The following is a 19,767-nucleotide window of genomic DNA, read 5'->3' on the forward strand; positions in this document are numbered from 1 at the left end:
AGAATGGAAAACGCCGACCTGTATTCAATTATCATAAACTCAACCCGATAATGATAAAGAAGAATTTTCTGATACCAAACGCCGACTAACATCTGAGTCTTATATCAGATGCTCAGTTATTCTTGTTATTCGATCTTGCATCTGGTTATTTGCAAATGCCATTATCGTAAGCCCCTCAAGAGAAAACCACCTTCATTACACAGAATGAAAGTGGCGAATTCACCGTTTTCCCGAAAATTTCAATGCGAAAGGTCAGACTAAAAAATTACATCGTATACCTATGTGCTAGAAAAAAGTTTAATTTGATTCATCATTCCCTTTGGAAATCGAGAACTTCCTTAGAATCATTTTAAAAGGACTTTATACATGAAAAAATCTCGAGACGCAATTGCATGGTTCAAGCTGATATTCGAACTGAAATTCATCACCAAAAATATTTTCAATTCCTCTTCTTCCAATTTATTAAAGCTCCACAATGAAAACATAATATAATGTCCCAAAACACAGCATTTGACTCCGTTTTTACATATATGAAAACTTAAGAAAAGGGTCAGATATGTATTTCAATTTGAAGTTTCAGATTCAGTAAAAATTTGGTTAAAAGCCAACATTTTCAAGAATCGACAAAATTCATGTGCACTAAGTATTTGAAATGAAAAATTCTTTTATTTAGGGTGAAATAAGAATTTTAAAAATCATACCCAAAAAGATATATATACATGAAGAGTGATATTCCAAAACTCGCTTTGTCCATTTTTATCGAAGTGCGTTTTTCAGCAGTACCTGGCAGATGAAGTAGTAACTCACATTCCTACATCATCAACCTACCAAAATGAGGTGTTAAACTCACCTAAATAGCCAATTCACTAAATATTTTAAAAAAAATAATCTTCCAAAACGCGCTTTATCCATTTCTATTGAAAATTTTTTCAGCAGTATTTAGTGGATGAAGTATATACCTACACTCCTACTTCATAAATCCACCCAAATAAAGTGTTAAACTCGCCTAAAAAGCCAATTTACCCTTTTAAAGGGAAACTGTTTTTCCTCTTTCCTGAAAAGTTGTGAAAATGGACAAAGCGAGTTTTGGAATATCACTCTTCACATATGAAAATAAATTAATTAATCTTCTACAGAAACATTCAATAGAATTTTGAGCCTTGGACATCTAAGCTCAACTTTTTAGCCATCCAGCAATGTATGTTTAGTTTTCTAAAATTATTCAAAACTCCAAAACGAAAATGCCTCCACCTCCTTCCTCCCCCTCACTCCAAAAAAAATGTAAAAATCAACGAGATCAAATTTTCTACAGAAACGATGTTTAATTGAAAGAAAAAAAATCTGCATTAATCGAACAAAGTTGCCAATAATTCACGTTCACTTTCCAGAATTTTTTCAATAATAAACAATTTTTGCAATTTATTCAAAAATATTTTGAGTTTTTGATTTTTTCCCATTTTTTCTCAAAATTGCAATTTAATTTTCTCCGGTACACATTTTTTCATATTTTTTCAAAAATATTTCGCGTTTTTGAATTATTTACTTTTTTAACCTTTTTTTGAAAAAAAGTCAGACATGAAAAACATGCTATCATCTTATTAGTCTCCGTTTCGGGTCTATATTTTTTTTTGTTCCAATTTCAGTTTCAGCATCTACTGAATTTCATTTTCACGCAACTTTCATCACCAATTTTCTCAACTTCGGACAACTTACCGAACTTCTACCCCTCCCCCTCCCAAACTACTCCATTTTTGTTCAACAACTTACGAAACATAGGTGAAAGAGAAAAACAACTAAAAAAAGAGAAAACTTAATTAAAATTGTCAAAAACTTCAAACGCAGACATCTGTTCATCATTCATCAGAAAATTGGTTCGATAAAAACTGCATAAATGACGCGTTCGACACATTAACAATAAAACCAAGTACGTAGTGTTCCCTTTTTAGTTATTCGAACAAACTGTAGAGCATTCGAAACCGTATAATCCAACGGATATTTTCACCAGTTTCTCTCAAATTACCGCAATCTCACGTACAAGTTGACATTGCATAGAAAATGCTGGCGATTATGGCAACTTCATCCCGAATATATCCAGTTCTAATAATTTTCATGGGAGTAAGTACTAAATAACATCCTTGCTACGTGAATTTTTGAATCTCCTCGTGTTTGAATTATTTCATCCAAGCTACTGCAAACTAGAATCCTTCATTTTGAGCAATCACTCCAATAAAGCATAAAAATTCACTACTCGGTGTAATATCTACGTATTTCAGACAACCTCGATCATTGGCATAAAAACAACCGAAGCAAACGTCGTCGAACCCTTATCATCGCAACACTTCTCGCAAGAATTACGCCAACTTCTATCGCCTGATATCTTCATTCAGACTGATCCGTTTCATTACCTGCTCGAAAAAGTAGTCAAATTTTCAACTTTGGAGTTATATCCGATCATCGTCGAGGTAAACCGCGATTTGAATGCACGTGAGAAGGTACAATTTCCCGCGGATTACCTGCCAAACGCTCGACTTTTACGGACGCTTTTGAAATTCATCATTCATCTGCACGGTGTTCGAAGAGGAATTTACCAAATCCAAAAAGACAAAAAAATCAAACCTGATTTTCAAGAATTAGATGCTCGCACCCTGGATCCTGAACTATCTGCCTTATTTTCATCGGATATTTTATCAGATGCTTATCCTCCGTTAGTGCTCGTTGATAAATTGCTGGTCTTACCGGAAACCAGCTTTGAAAGAATAGTGAACAAGTTGATCGATTGTTTAAGAAATAATCGCGTAATCGGAGATCACTATTACTCTTATACCGCTTCTCTGAGAGAATTCCTACGAAATTTTGCACCGTCGACAACTCTGATAGATATGCAACGTTACATCGCTGAAATGCAAGTGCCCTAACTGTCAAGTCCACCTGCAGTCAGTGGTCAGTCAGAATGAAAAGTACTAAAGTAGTAGATCTAAAACGCGAAAGATGCATAGCATAAGTTTCAAATAAGAAAATTAATACAAGTTGAGTCAAAAATGTGTCGGTTTTTCTTCATTCATTGAACGGAATTAGCGGCATGTGAAAAGAAATTTACCCCCCCCCCCCTCCTCTCCACTCCAATTGAAAACATCAGAGGGATCAACCGAACCATAAAAATTGGCCCATACATCACGATTCTACAGACTCGTCACAGCAATTTAAAACATCAAACACTCAAAATGATAACTATTCATCGCCATTTCCAAAGACTTCAAAGAGAGCACCTATTGATCGTTGTCATTCGAAAATTGTTATCCATAAAAACGAATAATGATGTTTTGACAAATCGTCGACATCAAGGTATCGTTCCTCATTCAATTTGACAACGCTTCGACGTATAAAAAACAAAAAAACTATCACCTCGTTCACAGTTAGATCATCGCGAAGCCTCATACAAGTTTATATGTACAATAAGTTGAAAAAAATCGACGATAATGGCACCTTCGTGGACAATTCATGGAGCTGTAGCAATCTTCTTCGGGGTAAGTTGACAACACTCGAGCAACTTGACCACATAATCGAATTGAATTTCTAAATAACCTATCGACAATCTCCTTTAAATTCCAGATAAACCTAATCGTTGGCATCAGAACAGACGCCACCTCCTCACTCAACTCCCAGGCAATCAAACCAAATATCGAACCTTTATCACCTGACAACTTCTCGCAAGATCTACGCCAACTTCTATCACCCGAAATATTCACACAGTCAGATCCATTCCATTATCTACTCGGAAAAGCGATAAAATTACCATACAGGGTAATGGATAAAGTAAACAAGGAGATGGAAAACCATTTTCAAACGAGCAGTGAGACGAGATTTCCTCCAGCTTACTTGCCCTACGCTAAACTTCTATGTTTACAAATGGATTTACTTTCTGACCTGACTAATTTGCAATTTGGAATTCGCGATATCAAGAAATACAATCCTCCGTTTCCACTACCGGATATTCAGTCAGTCGATACTGAAATATCGAGTTTATTTACGGCGGATATTTTCTCAGACCCTAATCCTCCGTCGGTTCTGGTTGATAAATTACTAGCTTTACCGGAAAGTGGTTTCGAAAGCGTAGTCGAAAAATTGGAGTATTCCGCGCTAAATATTCGTATTATTCAGTATTATTATTACTGGTATTGTACTTATCTAAAACAACCTTTTAAAAGACCACATGGTTGGACAGCTTTGGTAAATTTGAAAAGGTATGTTGCTGAAATGCAAATAAAGCTTTAATCCATTCTGTATAGTTAATCATAGTGAACAGGAGTAAGGAATTTTATCCCTGAAGTACCAACTGAATAGAAATTCATCAACGAATTTTTCCCCACTTGAACTCTTCACTGCAAATAAAATTCGATAGGCCTGTTGATATTTCTAAAAATGAATCGATTGGATTAAGATAAGATATTTAACAATTAAGATTATTAAATTTTTTTGTTCGTAAGAAATACATTTCCAGAGTGTCTACTAAAATCAAAAAAGCAAATTTCTCGCCTTTTTCTTGCTTTTTTCTTGCTTCCAAAAATGAAATTTCTTACCCTCTTCATATTTACGCATAGATAATCTTCGCTAACCCCTCTAACCCCCCCCCCCCCAACAAAATTTCTCAAAAATGTATTATGAAAAAATAGTAATAAATAAACTAGACAGCTAAGCAAAGCTTAGCTGCAAAGTGTGCGTAGCTAGCTGCCTTTTCTACAGCTATAACCGTTATTACATCTAGGTAGTGCATAAGTGAATCAACCATGTCACAGTGACGAGAATTTTTGAAACTCTCACTGCTTCAAAATAATAATTGTTTTTCAGTGTTTTCATATTTTCCAAATTACAATAGGTACAAGGTATTTCAGAATAATTTATAAGCTTGTATTGCTTCTAAATTAAAAAATTTCTAGTTGTTTTTCATAGTTTGCATTGTTTTAAAATTTACAAAATTTCAAATCGATTTCCCGAATTCCCCATCGCTACAATTTCATGAAGTTTTCAATAAATTTTCAGAATTTTGCATTGCTGCTGAGTTAGGAAATTTGCAATCAATTTTTAGAATTCACATTGCCTCTAAATAGTCAAATTTTGAATAATTTTTCAGAATTCTTATTGTCTTTAAATTAAAAAATTTCAAATTCAATTTTCAAGTTCATATTGTCCACAAATTGTAAAACGTTTACTCAATTTTTGGAATTCACATTGCCTCCAATTTTTCAGAATTCTCATCTTCTTCATAAATATTACAATACTTATTTCATATAATTTTCAAGTTCACATTATCTGCAACTTACAGAACTTTTAATCAATTTTTGGAATTCTCAGCGTCTCTAAATACAAATTTTCATATTATTTTGTTTAGAATTTCTATTGTCTTCAAATTTATAAATTTTCAAACCAATTTTCAGAACTTGCTTTTTATTCTAAATTAAGAATTAAATCTTATAAAATATGTTAAGAATTTGCATTGCCTCTAAATTACACAAAAAAAATATGGGTAATTTTTACAAAAAAATTTAACTAAATACTAGTATTTAGCACAATTGAGTACCAGATCCCATTCAATAATTTTTACTGTAATCGTATAGTAAAAATTATCATTTTAATAAATTTTGCTATAGGTACCAATAGTAAAAATCATTTTGTTTTAATAATTTTTACTAAATCATGATAATAAAAATTACATGTTTCAATTGTACAAAAATTAGTTTAATTACTCATTTTGAAGTAATTTTTAAATTATTAGTAAAAAGTTAAAAATTATTCATGTCAAGGTAATTCTTACTATACTTATGGCTATAGGTAGACAAAAAATTAATGAAATGAATTTTTAGTTAGCAAATATATCATAATTCATAACTCAATTTCAGCATTATTTTTACCCCATTATCATGCACCTACTACATAGGTAACTCCAAAGCATTTACCTATCCAATTTTCCTACGAAAAATCTGTCACCTACCTACTTACCTCACGGGGTTTCGAACCTGGGTCCCTAAATTTCCTATTCCTACCTACATGCCCTAACCATTCGACTACGAGCTCACATGGTGGGTTAGGGCATTAAAAGAATATATTTGTTGAATAAACGCCCCACCAAACCACTCCCACTTGGAATTTACAGCTAACAGACCGGGGGTGTAACAGGGTACAATGAAACACAGCTGGTGATGGAATAGACTGGGGGTATAGCAGGGTACAATAAGCGGCAGGTGTTCTACAAGTCCCCTTTTCCCTTTTTTAGGATTTAATGCATTAAAATAATGAACTAAAATTGCAATTACTCAGCAATTACCCATCCGAATTGAATGAAAATTAATCTATTCCCTCCGCCTTAATGATTCTCAAATGGTGTCCAATAGGTACAAAAAACGGTTGGATAGCTTAAGAGAACATTCATTGTAATTGAAATTTCAATTTCTCAAAGCGAAACCAATAGTGTGCTACGCACACTAAAAAACGCAATGAAAACAAACGATGAGGCAAGTCTACTGAAGTGAATTCAATTCTATGAAAAGTAAACTCGAATGCGGATCGAAGTCGTGTTTTTTTTAGGAGGGGGGAGTATGATGTCATTTTTCCAACAAAAAATTGTTATTTTTCCTACAACAATCAAAATTTTAACGTGCTGAATATCAGTGACATATACAATTACAGGATCAAACCATGAAAGAGCTTAGGTATATTTTTATTTGTGATTGAGGGGAGAGCAAAATCAGAATTTTAGACACGAAAAATCGACATTTTAGATTGTTTTCAGAAGACCCTTCACAATGAATTATCATTTTATTGAAATGAAGTTGAAATTACTGCTCGAGCGAAGCGAGAGCGAAAATTTGTTGAAAAAATTGTTGTGAAAAACGAAAAAAAACAACCATTTTGTATGCTATATTTTACATTTTCATCGGAGCGCAATAATATCAACAATTTTGAAAAGTTAGTCGTTCTGTTCAAAGAATAAAAAATTTGCACTTTTCAAACCTATTTAATTTTTGAATTCTTAAAAGTTTTGAAAATACTATCTTGAATGGCCCGAGCGAAGCGAGGGCAAAATTTTTGGAAAATTTTTAATTCAAAAAGTAGAACAACATCAATTTTAACAAAATAAAAACTTGAAATTTTGCTGGGATAACTTCAATTTTTCAGAGATTTTTGATGTGATTTCTTGGAAATTTTCTTGCTTTTCGAAGGAATTTCTATACTATTTTCTAACTTTCTTGCCATCCAAGCGAATTTCTCGCCTTTTTCTAACTTTCTTGCCTTTTTCTTGCTAGTAGACACCCTGATTTCGTTATACTTGATTTCAAAAATATTATTTTTTCTGAACTGATCAAGTGAGTCACTTTCACTCTCAGTCTTTTTTACACAATGTCAGAATCTTTCAATAAAACCATTTCCGTTCACTTTTCTCGGTTCTCCAGATCAATTTTTTTAAATCTCTCAAATATCAACTAAGATGCATAGTGCATACAAAATAGCATCACGAGTGGGGAAAGGGGTTGAATTTTTTCTAATTTTTTTCAAACGTCACCATCAGCGAATTTCATCGAATAATCCACAAAATATTTTGGAACACAGTGGTGCCAATTTTTTGATCATTACGTACTGCCAAAAATCAAAAAATCGAGAAAAATAGCTGAAAACTTGACGAAATTTTTTGGATTAATTGAAATTGGCAGTTGTGGTGAAAAAATGTGTACTAAGCTATAAGTTTCAAAATACTTCCCCAGTTTCAGAAATGATGTTTTTCAATATTTCGACATAATTAATGCAAAATACAATATCTATTTGTGACGAAACAATGAATTTATCCAAAAATGAGAAATTTGCAAATTTTCAACCGTTTAGTAGAAGAACAGAAGTAGTAGAATCCTAAAAGTGCAGTCTCGGATGTCAACGAGGAAAAAAAAAGTAACCAAAAAAAATGACAAAACATGAACGAAACATTTCAAATTTTCAATACAGAAAAAACGTTATTTTTAATTAAAATCTAAAAACAGCGAGATTTTTTGGACAACAAAGTGAGAATTTTCGCAATATTTCTGTCAAAAATCGAAACTTTGGACTAATTTTATTTGAAAAAAGTTTTTTGGCAATTTGTGGCAAAAAAAACGACTTAGGCCAATTTTGGAAAACAGCAAGTCTTTATGCAATTTTGGGAAAAACATATATTTACTTATAGTAGCAATTTTGCTGAAAAGTGAGAATTTCAAAGTCTTGCTCATGATTGCTAAAATTTTCAACGTCTTGATTGAGTTTCACTAGTAAATTTTAATTTGAATATTTTGTTAGATTTTTTTTTACGTGAAGTATATAAATAAATTTAATTAAAATGGCCGGTCATCTTTTTATAATTTTCTTTCTGCTTCAAATATGTATAATGTCTTGCTCACTTTGCTCACGTTTTTCAACTTTTTTGGTTTCCAAGTTACCTTTTTTTTGAGGGGGGAGAGGGGGTACTAGAACGAGCCCTCACAAGAGAAATATCCCAACTGGTACAAAAATTAAGAGGAACCCCGAAATATACCACCAGCCAAAATTTCAAATGCTGAAATTCATTTTTCAATTTTTGGCAAATTTGAAATTTTTAAAAATTCAAAGGGCCAAAAAAATTTGAAAAAATTAAAATGTTACCAAATTGGCCTAGAAATCTGAAATTTGGTTAATACCCTATTTTCGACCTGCCGAGTCGATTGGCGACGGTTTCGAACCGTTCTGGAGCCTCCAGCAGATTTTTGGTTTCTCCAGTTTTCGATAAAACTCTGTAAATAGAGTGAAAATGAAACTCTGCACCTATAAACTCGGAGTCATTACTTTTGTGACCCCTTCGATAATTTTTGCGCCGGTTCAAATCCTAAATTTTCTCCAGTAATTATTTTTGAAAAAAAAAAATGCAAAAATCGCCTTTCGCGAACGCCTTGACAAAAAAACTGAAAATTGGATTGTATTTCCGACCTGCCCAATCGATTGATGATTGTTTCGAAGCGTTCTGCAGCCTCCAGCAGATTTTCGGTTTCTTCAGTTTTCTAAAAAAGTGCTCTAAATACGGTGAAAATGAAATTCAGCACCTATCAACTCGTTCAAATCCAAAATTTTTTCCGGTGATTATTTTTGAAAAAAAATCAAAATCCGCCGTATGCTCCAGAATCATTTTGAAACATCACTCCATTGCCTTCAGAGGTCTAAAATAAGGTACATACCAAATTTCTGCATTTTTTTGTTCACACATTCGCGAAAAAAACGATTTTTTTTTTAAATAGGTAATCACTGGAGAAAATTTTGGATTTGAACTATCATCGCAACACTTCTCGCAAGAATTACGCCAACTTCTATCGCCTGATATCTTCATTCAGACTGATCCGTTTCATTACCTGCTCGAAAAAGTAGTCAAATTTTCAACTTTGGAGTTATATCCGATCATCGTCGAGGTAAACCGCGATTTGAATGCACGTGAGAAGGTACAATTTCCCGCGGATTACCTGCCAAACGCTCGACTTTTACGGACGCTTTTGAAATTCATCATTCATCTGCACGGTGTTCGAAGAGGAATTTACCAAATCCAAAAAGACAAAAAAATCAAACCTGATTTTCAAGAATTAGATGCTCGCACCCTGGATCCTGAACTATCTGCCTTATTTTCATCGGATATTTTATCAGATGCTTATCCTCCGTTAGTGCTCGTTGATAAATTGCTGGTCTTACCGGAAACCAGCTTTGAAAGAATAGTGAACAAGTTGATCGATTGTTTAAGAAATAATCGCGTAATCGGAGATCACTATTACTCTTATACCGCTTCTCTGAGAGAATTCCTACGAAATTTTGCACCGTCGACAACTCTGATAGATATGCAACGTTACATCGCTGAAATGCAAGTGCCCTAACTGTCAAGTCCACCTGCAGTCAGTGGTCAGTCAGAATGAAAAGTACTAAAGTAGTAGATCTAAAACGCGAAAGATGCATAGCATAAGTTTCAAATAAGAAAATTAATACAAGTTGAGTCAAAAATGTGTCGGTTTTTCTTCATTCATTGAACGGAATTAGCGGCATGTGAAAAGAAATTTACCCCCCCCCCCCCCCTCCTCTCCACTCCAATTGAAAACATCAGAGGGATCAACCGAACCATAAAAATTGGCCCATACATCACGATTCTACAGACTCATCACAACAATTCAAAACATCAAGCGCTTAAAATGAGAATAATTCATCGCCATTTCCAAAGACTTCAAAGAGAGCACCTATTGATCGTTGTCATTCGAAAATTGATATCCATAAAAAAAAACGATTAATGATGTTTTGACAAATCGGTGACATCAAGGTATTGTTCCACACTCAATTTGACAACGCTTCGACGTATAAAAAACAAAAAAACTATCACTTTGTTCACAGTTATATCATCGCAAAGTCTCATAAGAGTTTATACAAAAAGTTGAAAAAAATCCACGATAATGGCACCTTCGTGGATAATTCATGGAGCTGTAGCAATCTTCGTCGGGGTAAGTTGACAACATTCTAGCAACTTGAGCACATAATCGAATTGAATTTCTAAATAACTTATCGGAAATCTCCTTTAAATTTCAGATAAACCTAATCGTTGGCATCAAAGCAGACGCCATCTCCTCACTCAACTCTAAAGCAACCGAACCAAATTTCGAACCTTTATCACCAGACGACTTCTCGCAAGATCTACGCCAACTTCTATCACCCGAAATATTCACACAGCCAGATCCATTCCACTATTTACTCCAAAAAGCGACAAAATTACCATACTGGATAATAGAAAGAGTAAACAGGGAGATGGAAACCCATTTTCCAACGAGTAGTGAGACGAAATTTCCTCCAGCTTACTTGCCCTACGCTAAACTTCTATGTTTACAACTGGATTTACTTTCCGACCTGACCAATCTGCAAATTAGAATTCGCGATGTACAAAAACGCAATCCTCCTTTCCCACTACCGGATATTCATTTACTCGATCCTGAAATATCGAGTTTATTTACGGCGGATATTTTCTCAGACCCTAATCCTCCCTCGGTTCTGGTTGATAAATTACTAGACGTACCAGAAAGTAGTTTCCAAAGTATAGTCAAAAAATTGGAATATTCTGCACTACATGTTGGTAATATTCCATATTATTATTTCTGGTATTGTTGTTTTCTAAAACTACCTTTTAAAAGACCACATGGTTGGACAGCTTTGGTAAATTTAAAAAAGTACGTTGCTGAAATGCAACAGCTTTAATCCTGTCCACTTCTTCAGTTAATCATGAATCAAAAGTCATCAACCAATTTTTTCCCCATTCGACCTGGCCTGCTGATTTTCCTAAAAATGAATCAATTGAATTAACTAGTGTAGGTACCAGGATTAAGATAAGACATTTAACAATTAGGTTGATTAATTTTTTTGTTTGTAAGAAATATATTTTGTTATACCTACATACGTACTAAACTTGATCTCAAAAATTTTATTATAATTTTATTTGTTTTGAACTGATCAATTAGCTCACTCTCAGTCTCTTTTTAAAAAAGTGTCAAAATCTATCACCGCAGATCAATTTTTTTCAATTTTTCAGATCCTCCAAATACATATGTATCAGTAGATATAAAATGTATTTCCTGGCACTGGAGTAAGAATTCTTACAATACTTTTTTAGATTCAAAACTATGTGAAGGTTTATGTGAAATTTTTCACATAAGTTTTCACATACTTTTCATTCAAACAAATGCAAAAATTCATTCAAAACCTAAACATTTCAAACAAATGCAAAAATTCATTCAAAACCTAAACATTTCAAACAAATGCAAAAATTCATTCAAAACTTAAACATTTCAATGAAATGCAAAAATTCATTCAAAACTTAAACATTTCAAACAAATGCAAAAATTCATTCAAAACTTAAACATTTCAATGAAATACAAAAATTCTTTCAAAACTCATTGAACTGTAAAAATCATACAAAACTTTAACAATTATACCACTAGTTAAAGAAAACGTTATCTCTAATAAAGTGGTAACACAAACACCAACACCTTTATCATAGAAACTGATTCTTTTAACTAATGAATTTTTTCCACTGTGAACGAATTTTTTTGCATTTGAAGTACACCATCTTTTAGAAATTGATCCATTAGTTAAAGAAATCAATTTCAATAATAAAATGAATAACTATAATAAAATGGATAACCAAGCACCTTTAAGAACATGTGAGAAGTGTATGTGTAAAATTACATACAAGAACTATGCCAGACATTTAAAAACAAAGAAACACAATGAAGTCAAGATTAATGTGAAAGAATTAAAGAAGGAATTGAAGTGGTATGGAATGAAAAATGTTGATAAAATGAAAAAATCAGATTTGTTAGTGAACAAAGATAAAATCAAGGCTATTAATATTGATAGAGAAAAATTGTTGAAATTATCAAAAAAGAAATTGATTGAGTTTATTCAGGATAACAATTTCAATATTAATAAACAGTTGAGAAAAGATCAAATAGTAGAAAGGTTACTCGATTTTCACTCAAATAAAACATTACCTCTGCCCAAATGGGAATTTGTGGATGAAAATTTTAAATCTAGACATGCTCAATTTGATATGAAAAATAACTGGGGAATTAAAGATATAGTAAAGTTTCTAAATTTTATGAAAAAACATGTTAGTTCTTTACTTCAAGAATGGATGAAAAAACATAGAGGGATTAAGGTGAATATTTGTGTTTCGGCAACTTATGAATGCATTCGAGGAGATGAAACAATAATTGCAGATATACATTTGCAAGCTGAAAATGATACATTCACTAATCGAAGTGAATTAACAAAAGGTATTTCCACGTTTATGAAGACTGTACTTGATAGACATGAAAAAATAAATGAAAAATTAGTGGGTAGTGATTGGTATTTAAAGTTAATCAATAGTTTTAGAGTAAATATAAACAAATATGATCCACTTAGAGCAGGTTCCTATATTGATCTTCCAAAAACTTTAAAAGATAAGAAAGCAATCATAAATGTTAAAAATAATGATAATGAATGCTTTAAATGGTCACTTTTAGCATGTTTATATCCTGCAAAAGATAATCCACAAGAAATAATAAAGTACAAAGCATATGAGAAAACTTTTGATAAAGCTTTGAAAGATATTGAATTCCTAATTAAAATTAAAGACATAGAGAAATTTGAAAATAAAGTGAATGAATTGAAATTGGTAGAAGGTGGATTATCTATTAATGTTTATCATCATGATGATCGTTATAAAATTTATCCCTTACATATTACTAAAGAAGAGAAAACAAAACATGTTGATTTATTGTATTTATGTGAAGAGAGTAATGATAGAAATACTCACTACTGTTGGATTAAGGATCTAACAAAATTGATTAAAAGTCAATTAACCAAAAACACTCAAAAAATACATTTTTTGTGCAAAAGGTGCCTTTGTCATTTTTACAGTGAAGTTAAATATTTAGAACATAGAGAAAGCTGTAAAGTACATGATCCAGTTGCAGTAAAACTTCCTCTTAAAAGTGATAACATTTGTGAATTTACAAACTATAATCGATCAATGAAAATTCCTTTCACAATAATAGCTGATTTTGAGTGTATACTTAGAAAACTTGAAAAAACTAAAGTAGAGGAAGATGCTAAAACACAAAAAATTCAAGAGCACGTACCAATTAGTTGTGTTTATTACATTTTATATGAGAATGGAGAAATATCAGAGAACATGTTTGAATATTTTGGAAGTAATACCCCTCAAGTATTGTGTGAAAAATTATCAGAAGATGCAGTACGTATTGCTAATGAATACATATATAATTGTAAAAAAATGAAGAAACTGACCAATATACAAAAATGTGAATATAAAGAAGCAACAATATGTCATATTTGTGAAAGAAAATTGAGTGATTTCCCACCTATGATGGAAAAAAATATTAATAAATTGAGAAAAGAAATAGAAATTACTTCAAATATTTTAAAGTATCATGATGATCAAACACTGACTGATAGACTAGAGAAATTAGAATTAGATTTGAAAGAGAAATTAGATGATGAAGAAAAAAATAAAAAGAAAGTTCAGGATCATGACCATATAACAGGTGAATATAGAGGTGCAGCTCATAGTCTTTGCAACTTGAATTACAATGTACCTAGTTTCATACCCGTCTTGTTTCACAACTTTTCTGGTTATGATTCCCACTTATTAGTAAGAGAATTTGCTGGAACTACAGATGATTTAAAACTGATTCCAAATAATGAGGAATCTTACATCAGCTTCTCAAAAGTTGTAAAGTTTCAATGCTATTCAGGAGAAGAGGGTAAAATAGAACTTAGATTTTTAGATTCGTACAAATTTCTATCTGAACCACTTTCTAAATTGACTAAAAACTTGGAAATGTGTCATTTCAAAAATTTGAAGAGATGGTTTGATAAGACAGTACCATCTGGAAATGATTCATTGTTCAATTTGTTGACTGAAAAATTGGCATACCCTTATGATTATATGGACTCATTAGAAAAATATGATGAGGAAGAGTTACCATCTAGGGAGAATTTCTACAATTCCTTGAATGATGAGCATGTAGATGAAGAGGAATTTTTACGTGCTCAAAAAATTTGGGAACAGTTTAACATTAAAAATCTAAAAGAGTTTACAATGTTGTACAATAAAATTGATGTACTCTTGCTAGCAGATGTGATTGAAAATTTCAGAAAAACTGCACTTGAAATTTACAAGTTAGATCCACTTTGGTATTATACTACCCCCGGATTTGCTTGGGATTGCATGTTGAAAACAACAAAACAAAAATTGGAATTGATAACTGATGTAGACATGTTGTACATGTTTGAAAATGCCAAGCGTGGTGGAATTTCCCAATGTTCAAATAGATATGAAAAAGCCAATCATAAGTACATGGGTGAAAAATTTGATAAAAATAAAGAATCAACATTCATTCAGTATTTGGATGCAAATAATTTATATGGATGGGCTATGAGTAAACATTTACCATATGGAGGGTTTTGGTGGGCAAATCCAAACGATTTTACTTACAGTAGAATTTTGAAAATGAGAGATAACCAAAGCAAAGGATATCTGTTTGAAGTTGATTTAAGCTATCCAGAAACATTACATGATTATCATTCTGATCTACCTTATTGCGCAGAAAATATTATTGATGAAAATAGACTTCCTAAATTATTCACAACATTATATGATAAGAAGAAATATGTTTTACATTATTTGAATCTTAGACAGGCTCTTGAAGCAGGTTTGAAATTGGAAAAAATTCACAGAGTTATTCAATTCAACCAATCAGATTGGATGAAAGTATATATTGATAAAAATACAAAGCATAGACAAAATGCAAAAAATGAATTTGAAAAAGACTTTTTTAAATTGATGAATAACTCGGTGTTTGGTAGAACAATGATGAATGTGCGAAATCATGTGGATATAAAATTGATTAGTGAAGGTAAAAAATATACAAAGTATGTTTCAAAACCAAATTTTGTAAAATCAACATTTTTTGCAGAAGATCTTGCAGCTGTTCACATGAAAAAAACTCACATCAATTTCAATCAACCAATTTATGTGGGTGTTTCTATTTTAGATATTTCAAAAACATTGATGTATGATTTCTATTATAGGTTGAAGAGAGAATATAAAAATGATGTTAAACTTTTGTATACTGATACAGACTCATTAATTTTGTCAATAAAAACGCCAGACTTTTACAGTGATATGAAAGGAATGATTGATGAATTTGACACATCAGACTATCCTGAGAATAATATATATGGTATTCCTCAAGTTAATAAAAAAGTTATTGGTAAATTCAAAGATGAAATGAAAGGAAAAAGTATTGAAGAATTCATAGGGTTAGCTTCTAAATTGTACTCCATCAAAGTATTTGAAGAAGATGAAAAGAAAAGAGCAAAAGGAGTGAAGAAACATGTAATCAAAAATCAAATCACCCATAATGATTATAAAGAATGCTTAGAGAAGAAAATAACAAAGAGTTTCAAGCAGAAAATTATACAAAGTAAAAATCATAATATTTACACATTTGAACAAGATAAAAGAGGTTTATCTCCATTTGATGACAAGAGATGTATATTTGACAATGAAACTTTACCTTGGGGACATTATAAACTAGAAGTAGAAAGACAGAATTTTATCACACATTTGAAAACTCTCTCTTCACTAATATAAATAACTTTGGTTAAAATTTTTTTTTCCTTATTATAAAATAATAATATGATCAATAATGAAAAGGGGCATCTTAAATTATTACTCTCTCATGTAAATTGGTATGATGTTTCAAGTAATCAGGAACTATCAGAAAATTTAATCAGAGAATTCAAAGACAAAGTATATTGGTTTGCAATTTCAGTTCATCAAAAACTGTCAGAAGATTTCATTAGGGAATTCAAAGACAAAGTATATTGGTTTGCAATTTCAGTTCATCAAAAACTGTCAGAAGATTTCATTAGGGAATTCAAAGACAAAGTAAATTGGGAAGAAATTTCACGTTATCAAAAACTATCAGAAAATTTCATAAGGGAATTCAAAGGCAAAGTAAATTGGGAAGAAATTTCACGTTATCAAGAACTATCAGAAGATTTCATCATGGAATTCAAAGATTGTGTAAATTGGCATTGGATTTCAGGTCATCAAAAACTGTCTGAACATTTCATTAGAGAATTCAAAGATCAAGTAAATTGGCATTGGATTTCATGCCATCAAAAACTGGCTGAAGATTTCATTAAAGAATTTAAAGACCAAGTATGCTGGGAATGTATTTCATGGAGTCAAAAACTGTCTGAACATTTCATTAGAGAATTCAAAGACAAAGTAGATTGGAAAGAAATCTTAGAAAATCAAGAACTATCAGAAGATTTCATATGTGAATTGAAAGATTGGGTATCTAGGAAAAAAATGTAATAGTTAAAAGAATTGTTTTCTATAATAAAATGAGTTCTATTATAGAATTGGATAATTTTATAACAAATACTTTAAGGAACAATATTCAATTATTTCAAGAATCTAAGCAAAGAGTGAAAACATACAACATTGAGGATGCTCTTTCTCCTGAAGTTGTGAATGATTTTAAAAACATGGACAAGTTTCAATTTTCAGAAAGCATATTGATGTTATATTTGAGAACGAGAGAAAACTTGATGAAAACAAATGTGAATACATATTTGAATGAAATGAAAAAAATCATTCCTTATGAGATTATGAAGGAAGCTTCACAGAGATTTGGTCTCATATGCAATGTATCAAAAAAAGAGTATTATCCATCCAAAAGGTGTCAAAACTGTGGAAGTACTCGAGAATTTTTCAAAGATCGAGATAATATTTTAATATGCAAAAAATGTTTTGCCGAGGTAATTCACTACAAACATAATTCTAAACCTCATTGCTTCAAGAAACAAAATTCAAACTACAACAGGTTAAGTAATTTCAAAAAGTGTTTGGAGAAATATCAAGGAAAACAAACTGATTTTATAAGTCCAGAGGTTTATATACATTTACAAGAAGCTTTATCTACATTTGGACAAGTGAAAAAATCAACTGTTTTTTATTTCTTGAAAGAACTAGGTTATCATAAACACTATGACGATTATATTCTAATTCATTCTAATTTAACAGGGCAGAAACCAAGTGATATTTCCCATTTAGAACAACAACTTCTAAATGATTTTGAAAAATTTTCCAATCAATTTGATTTGATAAATAGCCATAGAAAAAACTTTATAAATATGAAATTTCTTTTACATAAATTAATGTTGAAAGATGGTCACAATTTTGATCCAGAAGATTTCATTTCACTTGGCAACAAGAGGGAATGTGATGAAATATGCAGAAAAATATTCCTTTCTTTAGGATGGAAATATTCATCTAATTAACTGCTTTGTTCTTTTAGAACACTGTTCTAAAAGATATTACCACTTTTTATAATTTTTTGTAACCACTAAAGCTGTATAAAACTCATTGTTTGGACTCACACATCTGTACGCATTTTGATCTGTAAAAGTTAGATTTTTGATTTCAATAAACAAGTCTGTGGTACGAATTCGCTCATTAGAAATGATGGATTCATTGTTATAATTGAACCACTTATTATTTGACTGAAATTTCTCAAAATTATAAACACATTCAATTTTTGTATTGACTCCCTCTGTTTCCATAAGCAATTTTACCCAAGTTTTTGTCACCAAATGCTGTTGACTCTTTAAATTTTGCTGCGACACTACCAAATAATCATAGTAATAGTTACTTGAAGATTCACCAAATTTTTTTGTTCTAATTCGACACATGTATTGTCCTTCATTTATAACTTTCAAAAATGATACAACCTCAACCTTTTTCTTCGATGTTGAATTCAAATATTCAAATTTATTGATACTTAAACGTTCTGGAATGTCAAAAGGAACATCTTTAAGCCATTCCAGCTGATACACAAATTCTTGTTCTGAAAATGTAACATTACAAAATAGTGTAACCCCATCATTGTTGACTATTTTTTGAGATCTGAAGAATAAATCATGTTCTTGTAAAGTTGATACAAAAAGGGTAAACAGAATAATACCAGCACACTTCATTTTATAATAGGAAAAAAAATTTTTCTACTATAAATGAGCAATAATTACAATTTAGTAAATGAAAATGTTAATATAAGAAAGGAATTGAAGGCAATGTATCAGGCAAGTAAAGCAGGTAAAATTTATAAGCAAGAAGTATTAGAAGAACAGTTTAAACCAATCATTACACCACTAGAAAAAATTAGAAACCAAATAACTCAAAATGTTCCAGAAACCATCCAAATACCTTCCCAAAATCTTCCAGAAACCTTCCCACAACCTACCCAAAATATGCTTGAGTGGAATAGTTCTCATGAAAATGTTCTTGGCGAAATAGCAAAACAATATTTACAATTTTATGCTGCTGATGATAAAAAAGAAATTTGTGATACTACTTTTGGGATTCGATATGATCCAGACATTAATAAATGGATGATTGGCAATGAAGAAATTACTTTTAATGGTAATAACATCAAGTTTAAAGGTGGTATTGAATTTAAAGGAACTCATGGTTTATGGCAGTTGTTGACATTAAAAAATCCAGATCCAAATGAGTATGATTCTGAAGATTTAAAGGATTTTTGGAAAATTATTGATAAAACCAGTAGTTATAAACAAAATAATAATCCATCTTCCAGAGTGAAATCAAGTTGTGGAATCAAATACATTTCTGTAATAAAACCTTTACTGGATAAATATCTGAAAAAGGGGGGAGGGTTGTATCAAAGTGATAGCATAGATAGTTATCTAGAAAAATTAATCACAATTTACTCAGAGATTCAAAAAGGATCTTTAGATGGTAAGGCAATAGTACCAATTTTAAATCATCTCAAAAAAATGAATTTGTATGCCAACACATCTGGGGATAAATATATTTATTGGGATAACTTGCCTGAATTGTTTGATAAATTAGTTGTTTTGTATGGTGAAAAGAAAGCTGGAAATTCCAACCCTCATTTAAGAAATGAAATTGTTAGGATTTTGCAAGAACTTAAAGAACTTTGAAAAAAAAATTTCCTATTATAAAATGAATAGTGACTCTCCATGTAGTAGTGAAGGAAATAATTCTAATACACAAAGTGGGAGAACAAGCTCCCAGCATCAAAATATGAAAACATGTATTTTCTTGATGACGATTCTCTTGAAAAGTATTTGGAAATTTAG

At 31.4% G+C, this 19,767-nt stretch overlaps 3 protein-coding genes and 1 long non-coding RNA gene across 5 annotated transcripts in view; 3 read left to right on the forward strand and 1 right to left on the reverse strand.

Moving 5' to 3' along the window:
- Positions 1-19,767, reverse strand: part of l(1)G0196 (inositol hexakisphosphate and diphosphoinositol-pentakisphosphate kinase) — an 80,526-nt gene that overhangs the window by 26,675 nt on the left and 34,084 nt on the right. The gene's annotated exons all lie outside the window — the stretch shown is intronic.
- LOC135847813 (uncharacterized) lies at positions 1,955-3,039 on the forward strand. The gene is made up of 2 exons (XM_065367532.1): positions 1,955-2,115; positions 2,274-3,039. The coding sequence occupies exons 1-2, from the start codon at positions 2,056-2,058 to the stop codon at positions 2,913-2,915; spliced, it is 702 nt and encodes a 233-aa protein (XP_065223604.1). The 5' UTR covers positions 1,955-2,055; the 3' UTR covers positions 2,916-3,039.
- Positions 3,377-4,630, forward strand: LOC135848121 (uncharacterized). Its single transcript, XM_065367912.1, has 2 exons — positions 3,377-3,524; positions 3,610-4,630. Exons 1-2 carry the CDS (start codon positions 3,477-3,479, stop codon positions 4,270-4,272), a joined length of 711 nt encoding a protein of 236 aa, XP_065223984.1. The 5' UTR covers positions 3,377-3,476; the 3' UTR covers positions 4,273-4,630.
- Positions 10,167-11,469, forward strand: LOC135847852 (uncharacterized). Its single transcript, XR_010559249.1, has 2 exons — positions 10,167-10,517; positions 10,603-11,469. It is a non-coding gene; the product is annotated as an uncharacterized LOC135847852 (long non-coding RNA).

Source organism: Planococcus citri, chromosome 5 (assembly GCF_950023065.1).
Source record: "Planococcus citri chromosome 5, ihPlaCitr1.1, whole genome shotgun sequence".
Lineage (NCBI taxonomy): Eukaryota > Metazoa > Arthropoda > Insecta > Hemiptera > Pseudococcidae > Planococcus > Planococcus citri.

What these genes read in the sequence shown, in the direction of transcription:
- LOC135847813 (XM_065367532.1), top strand. Translation starts at nt 2,056, where the DNA reads ATGCTGGCGATTATGGCAACTTCATCCCGAATATATCCAGTTCTAATA. An exon ending in TTCTAATAATTTTCATGGGA is followed by an intron (nt 2,116 to 2,273) that starts GTAAGTACTAAA and finishes TACGTATTTCAG; the next exon opens with ACAACCTCGATCATTGGCAT.
- LOC135848121 (XM_065367912.1), top strand. Translation starts at nt 3,477, where the DNA reads ATGGCACCTTCGTGGACAATTCATGGAGCTGTAGCAATCTTCTTCGGG. An exon ending in CTGTAGCAATCTTCTTCGGG is followed by an intron (nt 3,525 to 3,609) that starts GTAAGTTGACAA and finishes TTTAAATTCCAG; the next exon opens with ATAAACCTAATCGTTGGCAT.